Source organism: Heterocephalus glaber, unplaced genomic scaffold (genome assembly GCF_053883595.1).
Source record: "Heterocephalus glaber isolate CG9 unplaced genomic scaffold, H.glaber_assembly_v1.0 deba00001442, whole genome shotgun sequence".
Classification (NCBI taxonomy): Eukaryota; Metazoa; Chordata; class Mammalia; order Rodentia; family Bathyergidae; genus Heterocephalus; species Heterocephalus glaber.
Window position 1 is genome coordinate 4,852,037 of NW_028258296.1, and position 20,328 is coordinate 4,872,364.

Sequence of the window (20,328 nt, forward strand, 5' to 3'; positions counted from 1 at the left end):
TATAACCCACCTTTAACTGCCCCACGCAACCACACCCGGCCATTTCCCCAAATGTCACGTTTCTTTCCATACCGTCTACGTTTTGGTCCTGGCCCAGAATACTACAGAGAAACCAGCACAGTGGGCTCTGGTTTCTCCCTCATCCTTGTCCTTTCTTTCTGAAGTCCCTAGGCCACGTGCCCATCCTCGTACCCATGGAAATTAAGTCATCTTGCGCCGCACGCGTGTGTGAACGCCAAGGGCTTGGGCTGTGTCTGCACTTCCGGCCAGTGGTGGCTTCTGCGGGAGTCTCCTCGGATGAAGAACCTGCGTGCATTTCCACTGTAGCAGTGCTAAGAACTATGGCGCACCGAGCGACGACTCCTCTGGAAGCTCAGCCTGGCCGGAATTGAGAAAAACAGGCAGAAGCAGTCAGGAGTGCGGACACGAGGTGTGCTCCTGAGAGCCACACAGAAATGAATTCTTCAGTGCCTGCTCCCTAACTGTCTTTCAATCGGCCCCTGATCTATCCAGAAAGACCTAGTGGTCCCCCCTTCCCTCTGCCCCCTGAGCACAGGCCCGTTTTCAACATAGCAGCTCCCCCTGCGCTCAGAACCCCCTGATCTTGCTCAGAGTCCGAATAAGATGCTTCCAAAAGGCGGAGAAGGCCCCAAGGCGCTCTGGGACCGGGTCCCACCCACTGGCCCTCTCCGGTCCCTGCCCCCGCCCTCCTGGGCTCTGATCTCCTCCCCCTCTCCTCCCGGCCCCCTCCTCCCATCACCCCGTGGGCACCTCAGGTCTCTCATTTGTCTCTTTCTGCTTTTGTGGAGTTTCCTGCCACGTATGGAAGTGACTTGTCCCTTCAGTTCCTTCATGAACTTTTAGTAAATTTATCAAAGGGAACTTCCCACCCTGGGTGTGGTGGGGATGCCTTTCATCCAGCACTCTGGGAGGCTGAGCCGGGAGGATTGCAGGTGTGAGCCAGATCTGGGCCATGTAAAGACTTAGTGAGGTGCTGACTCAAAATTTAAAAATAAAAATTAAAAAGGGGCTGGGGTTCAGTGCAAAGGCTCTGGGTTCAGTCCTCAGTACCAAAAAGAAACAAACAACTTCCCTCCCCTCTATAGCTCACTTTTTCTTTCTTACAGTCTTCTCCCTAAATCTCACATGGTTCTCCTACTGCCTGTTGCCTGTCTCTTCCCCCCAGAATGTAAACTCGGGAGAGCTGGATTATTTTGTATTATTTATTTATTGTGGTTTTTTTGAGACAGGGGCCTGTTATATGATTCACGCTGGCCTTGAACTCACTACCTAGCCCAAGCTGTCCTGGTTTTTCATCCTGGCTGAGTTTCCCCAGCACACGGTGACAGTGCGGTATTGTCCATGACACTGCTAATTCCAGTGATGTAGCACTGAGCCTACTGAACAGCAGTGCTTCCCTGTTCCCTCCCAAATTAAGGAACCTTTGAGCTGTGGATATGTGTGCAATCTCTTCGTTTATGTTGCCATAAGTACAGTAGTTGCAGTGGACCCTGTACACTGGGAGATGGAGACCCAGTATATTTCATTGAAATTTTGAGATCTGATACTGATAGAAACAGTTAAGGTCAAAACCCCCTTTGGTGGATATAGAAAATATTGTTTTGCATAGAAAATGACAAGTCCACGTCAACCCTGGATAGATTTATCAATCAGCAAATTCTGACAGCGGAGATGCCAAAATATAATTGAGTGTTTCTAATCTGGACCATATGGATTCCACCTTCCACCCAATACTGCAAGCTCTTCAAAGACAGGAGGTGTTTTGATCATTTTTAAAAATTACTTCCTGCTCAAAAAAGTAGTAATGACTTGCAGTGAATAAATTCTTGCTGGCTTCGTAAGTGTCGCACACTCCCTCTCTGATTTGCTGTCAGAAAAGAACCTGACCCCTGTGAGGACCCTTCTGACCCTTTCAGAGCACTCTGGGATGGAAACTGAGAGGATGGACACTAAAAGCACTCAGGCCTCCGCTGCTGACAGTGCCCCACCTCCATGGCTGCTGGAATCTAAATTCGCAAGCGCTGCACTCACTGCTTCTCCCAGGCTGCTCCCTGCACACCTGTGCACTGACAACCTTCAGGAGTAGCTCAGTCTGGGGCCAACCCAGGCCAAGCCCATGTCAGAGTAGCAGTCAGGCGAGGTTAAGCATCTGCGAGGCGCAGGAGGAAAACAGCAGTTTGCACTCAAACTGGGAGATGAGCAGTACAAACTCCCAGAAACCAAAATCCTCAGTCAGAGCAGCGCAAAGATGCGGGTGACCTGTCGGAGTAAGGGAGAGACACGAAGCGATGAAAGGAAACTTGCCACCCCTGCCCCACCTACCCCAGGCCTGGCCTCACTCCTCCAAGGCCCTAGCGAGCAGTTCTTCACCTGAGCTACTTTGAATATGGACCAGGGAGCACCTCACGTGAGCCAGGTGTGCCCCACGAACCTCAGAGGCACACAGTGCACCGAGGGACGAGGGGAAAGCCAAGTCACCTGTGCTCCGCTGGGAGCAGCGTTTTCACCCACGAACCTGTTCCCTGGGAAGCACACTCCTGGGTCTAGACGCTCCCCATTTTACACACCGCTGTCCCTTGGCTGGGGGTGGAGGGTCGTGCCGGACACACGGCCCCACCCCCAGGGACACCAGAGCTGGTGCTCAAGTCCCCTCTGACACCGGATTTGTATGCAACCTTTCCACAGCTCCCGAAGACTTTAACTCATCTCCACGGTACCCACGGTTCATGATACACCGTCCAGGCTGTGGAAATAGCTACTGCGCTGAATTGTTTAGGAAATAAGGACAAGTAAAAGAACTCTGGCCATGTTCAACAAACACAGCTTTTTTCCAAATGGCTTTGGTTAAATCTGCAGATGCTTATGGCTGACTCTTTACTGTTTCCCGAGCAAATTAAGCCCGTGAGGTGTCTCTTCTGGCTAAGGTGGGGACACCTCGTGCACAAGAAAAGCCCCAGTGCATTGCTAGAACCTTCTTGGAGAGCTTGAGGAGCCCCAAAGGAAAACGCTGTGTCTTCTTCTCGCAGTGTATCCGCGCGCCCTCTACTGACAAGACGTAGCATGGCACTTCTCGGCACAGAAAAAATACAGAAAAAGCTCCTCATTCACTGCCTCAGAATAAGAACTGAAGGTCACAATGAAACTGAGAGGCGGAAACCGGCACTGTGATTCTGAATCTCACAAGGGAATGAGAAGGACCCTGCAGTAGCCAAAACAACTTTGAGAAAGAACAAACTTGGAAGGCTAACGTTACTTGATTTCAGAACTATTATTAAAGCTACAGTAACCAAAGCAGTGGTGTTGGTTGAAAGATAAAACAAAAAACCTATCAACAAATAGAATGGTGGAACCAGAAACAGACCCCAAGCTTACGTAGACAGATGAATGTCAACAAAATTTCCAAGGTCGTTTGGTGAGAAAGGATTGTCTTTTCTCAATGGTGTTGGGATAATTAGATATTCATACACACACACACACACACACACACACACACACACTCACACAAAATGAACTCAAATCTACATTTCACGGTCCATACAAAACAATGAAAAATGGACCACAAATCTAAATGTAAAACTTTGTTTAAATCTACATAAATGTAAAACTACATTTAAAACTTCTAGAAGAAAATATAAGTGAAATTTTAGATTTGGCAAAGACCTCTTAAATAGGACATCAAAAGAATAGATGGATTAAATACATCCTATAAAAATAAATTAATGAATTTTAAAACTTTTGCTTCTCAAAATACTCTTAGGAGAAAGGAAAAAGCAAGCCACAGAATGAGAGGAAAATTTCTGGGAATTATTTATATGCTGTAGATATATATCTAGAATTATTAAAAAATCAAAATTCAATAAAAGAACAAAAATCTTGATTGAAAGTTTGGCAGAGAATTTGAGCAGATGCTTCTCCAAAGTAGATAACTGATAACAAAATGAGCACAGAAAAGGATGCCTCAGGGGCCAGGGATGTAGCTCAGTGGTCCTGCCACCTGCCTCGCAAGCACAATTTCCCCAGTTCAATCCCAGGTACCTCCCCCAAAAAAGATGCCTCAGGTCACAGCGAATTGAATTAATGATGTATCACCATTCATCAATTAAAATGGCTACAATTACAAAGACACATTCTGCCAAGTATTGGTGAGGATGTGAAAGAAACTTTCACACACAGCCGCATCTTCCACTTTAGAAAACAGTTGGGCAGTTTCTTTAAATGTTAAAAATACACCTGCCATGAGATCTACCCCTGTACTTACCAAGAGAAATGAGAACAAATGTCCGCAGGAAGACCTGTACAGACATATAGGCCACGCCTTAGTAATAGGCAAAACCTGGAAAGAAACGGAGTATTTTTCAACAGGTGAATGGATTAAAAAAAAAAAATTGATACGTCCATGCACCACACAGCAACAAAAAAGAACCAACTTTTGATGCATGCAACCAAATGGATGCATCTCAGAATACTTACCCTGGAAGAAAGAAGCCTGACTCCCCCCCAAAAAAGCACATACTTTATGATTGTGTTATGTAAAATTTTAGAATAACCAACTAACTGACAGTGATAGAAAACATAGTTAACAATTGCCTAGGGGTGAGAATGGGAAAGTTGGATGAGGGAGCTTACAAAAAGGGAATACAAAAAGAAAGAGGAAACTTTTAAGAATGCTGAAAATGTTTATCTTAGTTGTATGGCATACTAATCTGGTTTCCATTGTTGGGACGATGTCTGGTATACATAGTTTAAAGGAGAAAAGGAATTTATTTTAGCTTATTTTAGAAAATTCCATCCATGGTTGGCTGGCTGCAAGGCAGAAGCATCATGGCGGGATGGTATGGCTAAGGAAAGGTGCTCTACTGGTAGCTTGTGGGAAGGAAGGATGGGGAAGGAGCCAGACGGGAAGGGGCGAGGCCAACTACATTCTCAAGGCCACGCCCTCTTGGCTCACTTCCTGCAACCCAGACCCACCTCCTAATGGCCCCTCGGCTAGGAACTTATCCAGGGTTGGCGGTCTCACCATGCAGTCACCTCTCCAGCCAAGCTGACAATCAAGATCAGTCGATACAGGTCATGACTTCACATCATACAAACTCATGGAATTTCACACTGTAAATAAATGCAGTTCATGTGTGTTAACTGTATCTCCGTCGAGCCTTTTGTTTTTTAAGAGGTTTTTTCTTCCTTTCAAACTATCACCTTACTGTATTAATCTCTTTTTTCAATTTTTATTTGCTACCACATGTTTCTGTGTTAATTTCTATGGCTGAACTTACAGTTGTGACTGTATAGACAAGTTAATGACACAAAGAACTAATTGGGAAACAAGAAATTTACCTCACGAGAACATAAAAGACAATGCTCAAGGCACGGATCATGTTAAAGAACTAAAATAAGGCCAGAAAGTGTGATCATATTGTGCAGTTTAATGTCCCCAGATATGCTCCCCAAATTCACAAATCAAAAATCACAAGAGTAGGTGATTTCATTTATGAAGACTCGATGCTTCTCTTCCTATAGTTTAAAGAACATTCAGTAAAGTAGCCTGCCAGGTGTTAAGCGTGGAGTGCACAGATCTGTTAGAAATGACTCGGTTGTGGCGAGTGGACCTGTAAGATCTTGCCTTCTCCCATAGTGGTGCTTGCCTGTAATCCAGGGACTCTGGGAGGCTGAGGCAGGGGTACCACAAGTGCAACCCCAGCTTGGGCAATTTAGTGACTTAATGAACTAAAAATTTTTCAAAATTTTCTCAAAATAAAAATTTTTAAAAAGGACTGGGGATGTATCTGAAGGCCCTGGGTTCAACTCCCAGGCCTGAGGGGAAAGGAACTTGCCTTTCATCTCTTTTGCTGTTTTACACTGCTGAGCAAATCTCTTCTCTTCGTGATTGTTCTGATGCCCACAGGCTGACCTGGGCCTCCTCTCTTTCCTGTCCCATGTTTTGCCATCCAGGTGTATCGTGAAGATTACCGGAGAGATGGTGTTGTCTTTTCCTGCCGGCATCACCAGACACTTTGCCAACAACCCGTCCCCAGCGGCTCTGACCTTCCGGGTGATAAATTTCAGCAGGTTAGAACACGTCCTGCCAAATCCCCAACTGCTCTGCTGGTAAATATGATTCTGCATAAATTTTTAGAGCTATGGGTGGCTTAGCACTTTGTATTTGCATGAAGGGTGTACCGTAGCGCTATAGCTGAATTAACATTTGAGATATTCTTGCTGATTCAGACATAACTTTAACCAGCTGCATCTGTAGCTGCATATGTATATTTTAATAGCCAACTAATTAAACTGGTTAAAGAAGGGTTCAAAGTAATAAAATCTGTATTAGTGACAATTCATTCATTGTGTTCATTATCAGTAAACAGTGCGTACGGATGGTGTATAAAGAACCCATCCAATAATAGGAACTTCCTCTTATTTTATGAGCATCTTTTAAAATTATATAATAATTGAATTGTGAGCTGCTCTCCACATGAGCTTGAAAACCTTTTGTGTGAAACATAATTTCATTTGAACAGTAATTGTTTTGATGGAACTTTACATGTATAACATCAAAGAACCTCAAGCAAGTTTGTTTATATAAATATATTTTTTCACATTTTCTGTTAAACCTGAAGTGAGTCTCCTTATGCATATGCATATGCTCAGCCACACATTTATACACACTTGATACTGAAACGATCAGCTACATCAGGTTACTTATCTACAAACAAAAGAAGTCATTCTTGACATGGTTCTCTCCATCAGCAAGTCCACTCCTTCTAAAGATCACGCTCTACAGTGGCCCCTTTTTTCCTTTATTAAAATCTCCCTTGTACAAGTGACTGCCGTCATTTTTCTGGACCACAGCAATTGCTCCCCTCCCTGAACCCGGTCTTGCCATGCTTGGCAACGTGTTTACAGTCAGAGGACCTTTCATGAGACCCCTCAAGATATCTTTGGGCCACTAAGTTTGGCTTAAAAAATAATTCACTCTTTAAAGCAACCAATTGCCATCATGACTGGTTCATAGAACTGGCTACTCACTGAGATTTACAGCAATATGATAGCTCCTCCCTCCAGGTATTAATCTGTTAATAGAACAGTATTCAGAACTGCGTTGTACTAAAACCACAGTACTGTAAATGCTATAAGTTCACCAGTTGTCAAGATGGACACAGAAATCAGATGGATATTTGCTAAGATGCTTCTTATGTACATGATATTTGTTATAAGGTGCTAATCGATTATTTCTCTTCCCTATTGAACAGTGATAACACTCAAAATGATGCCAATACCAAGGAATTCTGGGTAAACATGCCAAATTTGATGACTCACCTCAAAAAGGTGTCTGAACAAAAACCCCAAGCTACCTATTATAATGTGGACATGCTCAAATACCAGGTAAGCCTATTTATGTGGTCAAGGTGTCTCTTTCAAAGCACAAATTTATATTCTAAATGACCTAGTATTGCAAGAAAATAAGTAAAGTAGCATTTCTGTCAATGTTATGTAAAAGCTACAATTAAAAGAAAATAGAAGTGTTAAAGGACCATTTGGGAATAGTGACAAGAATATTAATACATATTCTTAGTTTAAACTTACCAGTGAAGTATTTTTATTTAAAAAGTACAGAAATATGCCACAAAAAATGAAATTGCAAAAAAATTATACCCATTAAGATTGTAGGTACTGATAAAATAGATCACTGTCATATTATTAAGAGAATTAGGGTATTAGTCAGTTTTCCCACTGCTGAGACGCTGACACCTATGATCTAAAGGAAAAGAGGTTTAATTTAGCTCATAGTTTCAGGAGATTCAGTCCATGGTCAGCTGGTCCAATGCAGGAGCATCGTGGCAGAAGGGCATGGCCAAGCAAAGCTGCTTAGTTCATGGCAGTGGGAAGCCAAGCAGGGGAAGAGGCAGAGAGGAAGGGACCAGGGACCGGGGACCAGACACAAGGCCACACCTCCATGACCCACCCAGACACATCCGACAGAATGCTCTACTGATCTGCTAGGCACTTCTTTTTTCTTTTTTTGGTACCGGGGATCAAACTCGGGACCTTGCACTTGCAAGGCAGGCGCCGGAACCACTGAGCTACATCCCCAGCCCTGCTAGGCACTTCTTAACCCAAAGTAGTTCACGTATCAGGATTATTAACCATCACAATCACTAATCTAAAACTTCTTATTTCAAATGATTCTAAGTAAATAATCTGGATTTTTCTAATGCAATAGTCCTATGAAACAGTTCTAATAAAACTTAACATTAAGAGAGAATTCAGCATCAAAAGAATGTTTGATACAACACAATACTGCACATGAGAACTCTGTTTTGTCCAGAGATGCCCTTTGCCTGAAATTATTACTAATCTAGTAAATAAGCCTATTTAAAAACAAGACCCCATAGCACCTGGGTATACCACTCATTCCAGCCACTTGATACCTTGGATCATTGTTTTTCTTGTATTTGTTGGTGGTGCTGGGGCTGCAACCTGGAGCCTCAGGCATTCTAGGTAAGTACTGTACCACTGAGGACATTCCCAGCCCCTCCCAGACCATTGTTAGTGCATAGTAATTTTGTGATGAAATATCTTCTGATTATATGTTTGGGGGTGGAGAAAGCTGTATTTTAGTAGAAATCGGTACATCTCAAACATGACTGCACTTTTCAGTTATCAGAGAACTTGTAAACAGATGCTAGCACTGAAGTACATACATATATATATATGTAGATGTAGATGTGTCTTCACTCTGATACCCCAGAGACTTTTGTTTAATTGTCTCAGGATATGACCCAGTGTCTACATTTTCGGTAGGTTCCCTGAGTGATTCTAAAGCATCTTATGGTTTAAAAAACACTTATTTAAAGCACTGTAAGGAAACCACTGAAAGTGAACTACCCATATGATGGTACGTTTTACAAAAATGCAAACAAATGTAACATATTTTCTATGAGAATAGCATTATTTAAACTTTGGACATCATAGATAATATAAGAACTTAGGAATAAAGCATGTGGCATACATTCATCACTTTAAAATATGATAGAAAACGTATTTTTTAAATTTTTTTCCAAAATGTTTAAGCTTGTTTAGTGGATGCTTGATGCTTGTGAGAGAAATGAAAAGAAGTAAGAAATGGAATCTCCCGGTGTGATGTTCGCCTGAATGAGAAGCTCAGCATCGGGTTCTTGCATGGTTCCCGTGTCCACATGTGAAAATGGAATGGTGCTTATTTTCCTTCATGAATTCTAATTATAAGCACTGCAGCTACATTTTCATTTCAGTCTTTTTTTAACTGTGGAGACTTAAATCCTGTGGAGTTCTTTCAATCTCTATATTTGTTATTAAGTGAGGAGCCTAGAAAGTAGACAGTTCTTCTACTGTAATATGAGCACTGTGTAAGCTGTCGAGTGCAGCCGAGCACTGCATTCAGTAGACTTCCTGGAGGCCCTGACCCTGGGCATTTATTCTCTGACAGGCTCAGTTTCCTCAGCTGCAAACTGAGGTATGGGTAATGGCCGTACCTACCTCAATACTGTCCAGGCCACTGTAAGAGGTAGTAGCCTAATACATTTCCAAGCACTGTGTGGCATGTAAGGAACCCTATTCCTGCCTTGATTTTCAAGTGTGCTCTGAGGAATCCCTTTTGTTGGTATTCACTTGTGTTTTTCAACAATGCCAGGAATTGGGAGGGGGACACAAGTAGCATTTTGTGCTATTTACCTTAAATCTAAGCTTGTGTAGTTTCTGGCCACCAATAGCATGTCCCAGAAATGAGGAGAACCAAAACCTCAAACTCCCCTTCACCTCTGCAAAAAGCACTTCCATGGGTAGAGGTAGTGTCCTGCTGGGTGGGAAGGACAGAAAAGGGGTAATGAGGGAAGGTGTAACTGCGTTTACAGAAAGGGATTGTACTGCTAACAGTATTTAAAGTTTAAAAATTATTATTGTGGTTTCCTGGCTGTATTTGTCATCAAAAGTCCTATCTGACATCTTATACATGAACCTAGTCCGGACTGGTTTCCACAGAGACCAGTTCAGCCTTGGAGCACACCCGCCCCTGGGACTTTCCCCAGGGCAACCCGTGTGCCCTTCCCTAGGGAGCTGCCTGTGTTCTCCAGGAACAGAAAATGTGAACTCCATGCACAAAAATCCAAGGACAAAGGACCCTCACACAGTTCCTACGGCGTGCACAAACTTTGCAGAGTAGAACCTGTCAGAGGTCTACGCACTATCACAGTAAACAATCAAGAAATTCTAACTGGATTGTTCACTGGTGACCCACACCAGTGTCTTAACTTACGATGAAATTCTTTGATTCTCCAAACTTGGCTTTTCCTTGGTCTAACTCATTCGTGGACAGCTCTAACTAGAAAGTGATACTTCCAGTTAGAGGAACTGGGTTCAAGTCCTCACTCTGGCAAATCAGGAAGGAGTGATACTACCTGCTTGGTTTTTTTGTGAAGAGCAAAAATGCAAGAAAATTACTAAGTGACATTTATGAAAACCTCAGTTCCTTGCTGGTGTTAGACTCTGTGCTGTTCCATCTCCAATTTCCCTCATCATCCAGTGGGGAAAGATCATTGCCACAGTTCCCATCGGGCAAATGAACAAATAGCTGAGGCTCAGAGAAGGTGGGTGACTTGTCCAGGGTCCCTCGGTGACATTGCACTAAAGACTGGCCCTCTCCTGGGCGCCCCTCACCAAGCTGTGAATGCAGCACAGACATCAGAACACCGGGCCACCAAGGCAGCGCTCCGGGAGAGAGCCACAGCTCCTCCTGGTTTTGCTTCAGATCCAAGGTCACGCCTGACTATTCTCTTTCCTGTCTTTTGGCCAGGTGTCAGCCCAGGGCATTCAGTCCACACCCCTGAACCTGGCGGTGAACTGGCGGTGTGAACCAGCCAGCACCGACCTGCGCATCGACTACAAGTACAACTCGGACGCCATGGCCACCGCAGTGGCCCTCAACAACGTGCAGTTCCTGGTCCCTGTGGATGGCGGTGTGACCAAGCTCCAGGCCGTGCTCCCGCCAGCCGTCTGGTAAGAAGAGCTCCTTCTGGAGGTGGAACCAGGGCCTGCACGGAGCGGCCTCCCCAGCCCTCCTGTATGCTTTATTTTGAGACAGGCTCTCCTACAGCACCAAGTTGCCCGGGCTGGGCTCGAATTTAGGTCGCAGGCTTTGTAACACCTGTGTCTCCCTTAGAAGGAGACAGCAGCGTGTGCAAGCGGGTCCAGGGCAGGAAGCCGAAACTACTGCAGCTGTTTTGTTTTTGTTCCTACTTTTTGCTTTTTAAAAAATGTTTTAAAATTTAATTAGTGCCTGTCTGCAGTAAATAACCATCACAGTCGTCTTGGGGAGTCGGTGCACGGACAGAACCCGTCTTCATTCCTTTTCATCCCTTCCCCTCTCCCTCGCCCTCCTTCCAACCCCAGTCCCCTCCCATCCAAGAAGACCTACCTCCCCGTTTTCTATTATCCATCTTTATTTTGCTCCATAATTTATTTATAACTTAAGTTTCTTATATGATATTTATGTGACATTTAAGCTCATGTGTCTGATTTACCTCACTTAGCATTATGATCTTAACGTGCATCCGTTTTCCTACAAATGACTCAAGTGTATCCTTCTTTAATTTTTAAGTTAAACTTTTGAAGATCTTTTTTTTTAAAGTGAGCATTATCTGGGTAAAAATATGGAATGCATCTGGAAAAGCTTTTGTCTGTCTCATTTTCAGGAATGCTGAACAACAAAGAATATTGTGGAAGATCCCTGATATCTCTCAGAAGTCAGAAAACGGAGGTAAGGGAGTCACAGGCTTGTTTTATTTAATATGCAGAGCCAATCTACTTGGAGATATCGGCCAGCTAGGAACCAAAGTACACATAGTACTAAACACAAGCAGCATGTTTGACAACTTCATTTTTGCTTTTAGGTATTTCAATCAGTAAAGGCAGAGAATCCTCCAGTGACTCCTCCCCTTCCTCTTCCCCTCTTGCTACCAAGATTCAACCCCGTGCAGATGTCCTTGGGACAGAGAAGTGCCCTGCCTTCTCCATCTGCCCCCAGACCCCGCACCCTAGATGGAGTAGTGAACATCACTTTCCTCGATGCAACCTTAGACGGGAAAGTACAGGCCCCTCCGTATAGTGCAACCCCAAATTTTGAAGTACCATTTTGCTGAATTGCGCTTTTACCGGTGTCCAAAGAGAATTTCTCATGATATTCAGTGATACATTTTACTTATCACTGTTTTGTCCCTGAAGAATTTATTATTTCGTAGCAAGTCCAAATTCATGTGCTAACTTCCAAACAGAATTTTCAAAATTGTATCTAAATGTTGCCTTGACCATCATATTGTAATAATTCTTTTTGGTTTTAGGGGTGGGTTCTCTATTGGCAAGATTTCAGTTATCTGAAGGTCCGAGCAAACCTTCCCCGCTGGTTGTCCAGTTCACAAGTGAAGGAACCACTCTTTCTGGCTGTGACATTGAACTTGTCGGAGCAGGGTATCGATTTTCACTCATCAAGAAGAGGTTTGCTGCAGGTAGGTGGCTATCTCGAAATTCACTGGCACAAATAAGGTTGCCTTAATTCTTTTCCCTGAGAAGAAACAGGTCGTGGTTTTCAAAGCATCTTCCCCTCCCTTACTTCTAACCCCACCCCACTTGGAAGGCGGACCAACTGTTGAATGAAGCATAAATACAACATGAACTTGAAGTCAGGAATTCTCTGGCTCCTTCTTTGGCTGCGCTGACCAGCCATTTCCACTCTATAGACGTGTGTTTAAGCTCCATGGAGTAAATTCGGCCTTTCTTACATTGACAAAGAGGACAAAATGCTCTTGGCTTCTGGATTTGTGTTCCACCTGAAAACTAAGAAAAAAGGAGAAAAAGAACGCACAAAACTTTTGACATGCTTCTGACAAAGGAGTATTAGACTCCTTGAAAACTTTTGTTCTCCAACAGGACTGTACAGATTTTAGATTTGCCAGGCTTACCTGAGACCTAGGAGGGTCTATTTTTTCATTTTACCTTTTTCTTTTTTTGGTACCAGGGATCGAACTCAAGTTCTTGCACTTGCAGGGCAGGTCGTGGAACCACTGAGCTAAATCCCCGGCCTATTTTTTCATTTTAACCCAATCGTAAGAATCTAGGCCACAGATTGGAACTGTTTCCCATGAAGTGGATGTGGCCTGAGATGGGTTTTTGGGGGCACAAATGATTGGTTTTTTTCAAGGAGGTAGGAAGTTCCCCCAATAATAGGCTGATTATATTTGTCAGTGATTTGCTGGTATAAATCCTGGGAAGGATTTCTTGGGTTTTTCATTTATTTTTATTTAGTGGGTTTTTCGTTTTCTTTTTCTTCCTGCGTTGGCGGTCACAGTGCTAGGGAAGCGCTGTCCACTCTGCCATCTCTGCAGCCCCTAAATCTCATTTTGTCTGGCTGTTACACTGACGCAGTCAGTGATCCCATCATTCTCAACAATGACCCGAATTGGAAAATTCATTATTTGAGCACTCATCCTACAATAATTTGGATTCTCACATGCAAGAATTAATGCTCCATATTTACACTTTCAGTTTCTCACACTAGAGAAACTATTCCGTATTTACACATGTGTGTCCTGTTTATTTCACTTAAGAGTATCGCCTAAAAGGTATAATAGATAATGTGAAATAAGAACAAAAGGGACAAAGGGGAAGGGGAAGTGGGAGGGGTAGGGGAAAGGAAAATATGAGAAAATGTAAAGATGGAAACAAAGTCTTTGTAAGTAGGGAGGGATGGAGGGGTTGAAGGGAAGGCAGGGGAAGGGGGAAAGAATAAGAACCAAGAGAGATTATGTAAAGGTGCAAATTTCCAATAAAAAAAAAAAGAAAACTATCCTAGAGAAATTACACTTTTTCCAACTTTGGGCTCCATATATTCCTATTCTGGACTGTTGCTACTTTTGAGGGGGCATAGAAAAAAAAGAATTAATGCTCCAGCCTATTCTCAGCAAAACCCAAACCTCTACAAATGACTCACCTCTCGAAGTCTGAAAAGGCACCTCGTTGACATGGAAACTGAAAACTTAATACTTTAATGCATTTTATGTTAGTATTTACCCCCAAGTATGTACTCTAAGAGGGAGGGTGGGAGGAATAGAAATGTTACTCATTTATCAATAATCACTCAATAATCACCCTATTGAGCCAGCAGGTAACCTGTTAATATGTTTCTTTTGCAGGAAAGTACTTGGCAGATAACTAATAAAATCTTTTTGCAAGGATTTGGAGGAGTCATATAAGGCAGAGCTGCTGTGTGAGAAACAGGTTTTGACTCTGGTTTGATGAGAACAAACTCAGGTCTGCACCCGGGAGGGATCCACGGGCAGTCCTGACAGGCCGCACTGCCCTTGAACCTGCGTGATGCCGCAGTCCTCCAGTATTTACTTTTAGGTGTAACATTGTTAATGGTTTTAAAATGTAATTATTGTATTTGTAAATTGTACTCATCCCAGTAAGGCAGTTAAACACTTGAGTTTTAGCATTTTACCATTCCTGAAACAGATGTAATTTAAACCGTGGTATGTAAATTTAATAGTAGTACTGTCAGAACGGCACAGTGCTTCCAGAGGTACGTTGCATTTTGTCAATACGTAAAATTTAAATATAATGTTGATAGCTGTCAGAAGGGGGTGCCACATATAAAAAAGCTTAAATGGAACCAGGAAGAAAAAAACTGCTTTTCTTCAGTCCTTAGTATGTTTTACTCTAGTGCTAAAGAAAAATTCTATCTTCGAATGTTTAGTGGGCTAAGTTCAGAAACTATTTCAGAAAAAAAAATTCTAAGGTTACAGCATATTCAGAGAAGCATTAATTACCACTTTTTAAACAGCTTTTTTTTCAAACTGCAAATTTCATAAAAATGCAAACTGTGTAAACAGGGCCTCTTATTTTTGTAACTTATGTAAAAAAGTGAAAGCAATTCATATTTAAAGTTTAAGTATATTAAATTATAATCAAGAGTAAAGAAGATGTTGAAGTCTTAACTACTTCCCCCTCTCTCTACAGTTTAGCATATGTGGAGATTGCTGAATAACCAGTCAGACCAAAATCAAAATTGTGATTTTTAAGTTTCCGAGTTTTTCCATAATTGAACTGGTTAACAAGTTTTGCACAATTATTCTGAACAGATGGTCTCTCCCTCCTGCATGGGACAAAGATACCTCAAGTCTTCCTCTTCACCCACAGAAATAAAAACATCAAGAATGAGAATCTTAGGGGAAAAAATACTTTTTAGTTTCCTGTTTTGATCCAGAAGGAGAATTTTAATTGTCAACATGTATATCAATTAGGAAGGAACAAATGTGGTTTAAAATTGAAATTCTATTCACATTATTGTGCAATAAATTTCCTGTTGGATAATTAAGATTCACTGTATAAAATGCAAATCTCTTGTCATTCTTGGGGAATGAAGAGAAGAGTTATCCAAGTCATTTTACTGTTGCAAAATAAAATAAGAACTGCAATTCTTCTGCCTGGCCCCACAATGCGGGGTTACAGAGACAACAGCTCCACCTGTCCCTGCTGTAAACCCTTCCCCCGTTACCATCTGAACCCATTCGTCTTCCTTTAAGTCACAGAGCTTGTTTTAAACATAACCAATTCCCATCCTAGGTTATACTACCAAACAACTAAAATTAAGCTGTTATGTTTATCATTTGTTGCTAAATTTCATCTTCTATTCACTCAAATGAGACAAAGAATCTTTAGCTCCTTTAAATTTGGGGATCAAGTTAAATTTTTTAAGTCTTATTTTTAAAATAAGATTGTGACTGGCAGTTGTTTATAGTGGAACTTTTTAAATTAATATTTGTACTCTTTAGTCAGGGCTACCAAGAGTATATGCAAAAAGATGGGTCTTACCTTCTCAGAATTCTTAGGACTCAAACTCTCATTGGGCTCCCAACAGGACTTTCATGCTGAAGTTTTTTCAACAAACTAATTAACATATTCATTTTAAGTAAAGATATTGTATTTGATTTTGAAACCAAAATAGAAAATTGGAAAAAAAAAAAATTTTTTTTTCATCCTATGAAGCCTGTGGAAATTTAGAACACAAAAACCAATAAAGAGTAAGTAGCAGAAAACTGAGAATTATCCAGCATATGACTATAAACATGTGTTTTTAAGTAATCCGTTCATGAAAAACATATTGAGTATTAACAAAGCATATTAAAAATGTGTAAATATTATGGTTCTCATGTCTTTCTCTTCATATCTTATTTTATATAGATTTAAAATGAATTAGTAATTAAACACAAGGTTTACTTTTTTCAAAAAAATTTGATTGATATTGTAAAAATGTCATTAAAAGCAGGTTTCAATAATCTCTAACACTATTCAAATGTTTCCAGGAACTAAATTTGAAACTATGAAGAAATCCTAGGATTCCACAGTTGGCCTTTATGAAATAGAATAGGAATCAGTGATTTCAAAAAGTACTGACACTTGATAACCAGGACCTTAATAGAGAAGGGACTGTCGTGCTTCCTGAAAATCGGGCAGTTCAGAGTGGGAATTTAGACTTTGATGCTTTGTTTTGTTTTTTAATCTTGTGGGTTATAATCTGCTCCTAAGCCTATACCTGCAGTACTGTAGAATATGAGTTTATGTTTTGAAAAAGTATCCTAGTCCATGCCGGAGTCTCAGTTGTCAACGGCCTGTCAACTTAGGTTCCTTATCTGACCTATGCCGGATCAAAATGGGCCTGCCCAGAGTCAGGTGACCCTCTGGACTAGCGATTAAAGTAGAAAGAAATTCCAATTAACAAGAACATTATTTCCTACAAATTACAACTTTAAAAACTCTGCTCTAGAAGATAGAAAGTATAAATGATACTACTTTATTTTGGCAACATGGAAAGTATGTTTTTCTCTTCGAATAAAGCCCATATTTTCTTGAAATTTTTAAAAATAATCAGTGACCTGCATTTTATCATAATTGGAATTTATAATTACTAAGAATTAAACTTTTAATTTTTTTTAAAAAAGATCTGTTTTATGCACCTGCACCCAACATGGAAATTCACTGTGTAGCATTTGAGAATATTTTGCCTCTTAAGAAAGAATGACCACGTTTCAAATGGTTTTGATTGAATGTACATATAGGAATGTCTCAGAAGACAAACTACAGATACTCATTTTTGTTTTCATATACATGTTTTTACTCAGTCTGCAAAGTAATTGAGCCATAATTACACATATTTCCAGTTTTAAATCTTCTCTTCAAAGAAGCAGAACTACATTAGCTCTACCCCTGATTCCACCATGTGACCTCGCATAAGTCACTGACTTTTCTGGTTTCTCTCCTTAAAGCGAGGGCTGGGACTTCTAGTGGTTTTCCAGCTTTCTGTAATAGGACTTTCTAAAAATAAAATTGTGCATAGAATCCTGTTAGGCAAAACATCTCCAAGCAGTGAAGGAGCTTCTTTAGAAGTCTAATATAAACATGATAACAACACATAAAAGAGCTATAAATTGTCTTCCAACTCTCAAGTTCCATGATTATCCTTTTCTCAGATAACTCACCTCTTAAGGCTTCATAAATAAACATGTATACTCATAGTAATCAGCTGATACACAGTAGACATGGCCATGTACCTGAGCGTTTACCAAGTACAAATTGCTACAGATACCAGCTCATTTAATGCTTATAAAATTTCCCAAATGCTGAGAGCCTAAGGACTATTTTTAATTCCCACTTACCCCTTATGACATTGAGGTTCAGAGAGACTAATTTTCCAGTTGCCCAGTTAACTTGAAAGAAAAAGTGTCTGATCTGTTTTGCTCTGTCCATTCCGGGAAAAGCTCTATTTTACTGTCTATACTCCACTTGAATGCCAAGGTGGAGGGCAGCATGTGGCATTGAAATGAGAATAATTCTGATAACAAAACTGTTGAAAAGAATCAGTGGTCCTCAAAGTGTGATGTGCAGACCACTTGTATTCTCAAATAAGAGACAATGATTTAGAGCAAATCATTACTCTGTCCCCAGAGCCTAAATGTAGTGGGTGTCAATCAGTTTTATTGAATTAGTCTCTAGGGATGGGATTTGGGAATATGATTTTGATAACCACCCCGAATTTGAGAATCATTGCCCTTATAGATCTCTAAGGTCTTTTTTAGTTCTGACATTGTATCAGATTTGAAGCATTACATCCTAATTTGAGTATCATTTTTATACTTTCATTCAGTCTACTGAACTGCCTTCAACCTTATAAGAAAAAAAAAAAAAAAGTGTTCTCCCTCCCTAGGAAAATCCCTATTCTTTCTGTATTTTTGTTGTTGTTGTTATGCTGTCTCCTTCCCACAATAGCCTAAAATGTGCTCTCTTATTTGCATATTCCTGTCCTTTCGATGTCTTAAAAGTCTTGAAGTAGTAGGAAGAAAAGTTACAAACTGTCACAAGTAAAGTCCTTTCCTGGAAAAGAACACCCAGACCCGGAACTTGTGAGTTGACTTTATTCATTTTGCAGGCTTTTGACTTTTCAGGCACCTACTGACCTCACTCCAAGAGTTAGAAGCATCACTTTTGCATTTTTTTTCAAAATAATCAGGGCTTATTGATTAAAGTTGACAGATACAGTAAAATATGCAGATGTCTACTAAAGAGCACACATTTGCACAAAGTCCCATTCAGTCTACATGGGATTATTTTGCCACTTGATGTTCTTCTGATCAGCAGTTTTGTAAGAAAGGAAAGCAGGATTTTTAAAATAACATTAAAATTGAGGAGGGCTCTAAATATAGCTTTAAATTCTAATAGGTTTCCCTGAAATGATTCAAATTAAATTACTCTCAAATGAGCAAACCAGTCCATGTGACACTAATGGAGGGCCTATTATGATGCTCCAACTCCCAGCCCTCACTGTGTGCTCTGCTCTCTGAAGGTTTTATGGTATTTTCCCTGCTTTTTTGGCCTTTTAATGTTAAATTTCATCCACGGTGAAAAAGAGATAGAAGTAAAGTACTTAAAGTCTCCAAATAGATAAACAACAAAATACCATTCTCCTGTCACTGCTCTGATGCTCTGTCCTTTGCAGGATTCTAGGGCTGCATTTTAAACATTGCCTGGAAATCTAAGTCTCTTTCCTCATGGAATGTCACATTTTAGTATTTTTTGAGTTGACTATGGTGAGACTGATTGATCGGCCTTTGTGTTTAATGTCTGATTGCTATCCTACTGGGGCAATCTTCCAAGCAAAAGCCTCCATTTGGCCGATGGTTCACCATGGGTATCGTAATTTATTCTCTACTTTCAAAGTTATTTTTCCTTTGATATATAGTATTTCTGATTACCTCTTTCTATCCTTAGAGTAATGCATCACTTCTTCTAAATGCATTTCCAACCTTATAAGAAAAGATGTTTCAATGAAAAGTAAATATATTTTAAAAGTCCCTTCATGTTATAAAGAAAAAGAGTGAGTATATTGGGCTGTATTCAGCAGTAGCACAATGTCTTCCCAGTCCTGTTCAGGTCTACTAATTTGGGCAAATGTTCATGGCAATCCTGAGAACAAACGGAACTGTGCAGTCCTTCTCATTCCTGGGACATTGACAATAAATGTTCATGTTTTAATGCAACTTGAGAATCTGATTGGATCAGGAAGACTTTTTGTTTCTAAGCACCCCTTGAAAACACTTTGGAATTTTTCCTCCTTCAAGAACATCAAATAATAGAATCAAGAATGCTTTGAAAAGATGCTTCCAGGATGTTTTTTAACTTTAAGGGAATTCCTGCCATTTCACATCAGTTGCTATTTTCACTAGTACCTCTTAGTGAATTTAACTTTGTCATCTAAAATATGCCCAAAAAATTCTTTCAGTTTTTTAGTATTATCTTTAACACCTCATCTGCACCTCTGACCACCACACCATGCCCCTATTAGTTAAAGATGTTCAAATTCATGGCAGTATGGAATTCACACTAGTAAATGATCTTTGGTAATATTTTACTAAAAAGTTTTAAGAAACTGAATCCTGACAGATGAATGTTGACAGTATTTTTACATAGGCTCGTTTTAGAATTTGTATGAAAAACATGATCGCTGATGCTAGGGGCAATGTGCTCATCCGCAGTAGGTATTAGAGCTCTACTGCACCCTTCTAATGCACATTTCTGTTCTTTTCTGCTTTGCTAATTTTAAAATTTTTCTCTTTTGTATAAAATCGACACGCTTCCTTTAAAAAAAACTCCTGGGTAAATTATTATTAGATAGCAAAGTGTAAAGCTGAATCATTCTACATTTCCCTAAATATAGTGCATATCTAC

General features: G+C 40.7%; 1 protein-coding gene across 18 annotated transcripts in view; it reads left to right on the forward strand.

Moving 5' to 3' along the window:
- Positions 1-16,250, forward strand: part of Sgip1 (SH3GL interacting endocytic adaptor 1) — a 195,436-nt gene extending 179,186 nt beyond the window's left edge. For all 18 annotated transcript variants that reach the window (XM_087212873.1, XM_013070980.3, XM_087212865.1 and 15 more), the window contains 6 exons: positions 5,971-6,126; positions 7,272-7,404; positions 10,850-11,052; positions 11,748-11,812; positions 12,393-12,557; positions 14,241-16,250. In XM_087212873.1, the coding sequence (XP_087068999.1) occupies positions 5,971-6,126; positions 7,272-7,404; positions 10,850-11,052; positions 11,748-11,812; positions 12,393-12,557; positions 14,241-14,263 (745 nt within the window). In that variant the 3' untranslated portion in view covers positions 14,264-16,250. The remainder of the gene's footprint in view (positions 1-5,970; positions 6,127-7,271; positions 7,405-10,849; positions 11,053-11,747; positions 11,813-12,392; positions 12,558-14,240) is intronic.
- The last annotated feature ends 4,078 nt before the right edge of the window (positions 16,251-20,328 follow it).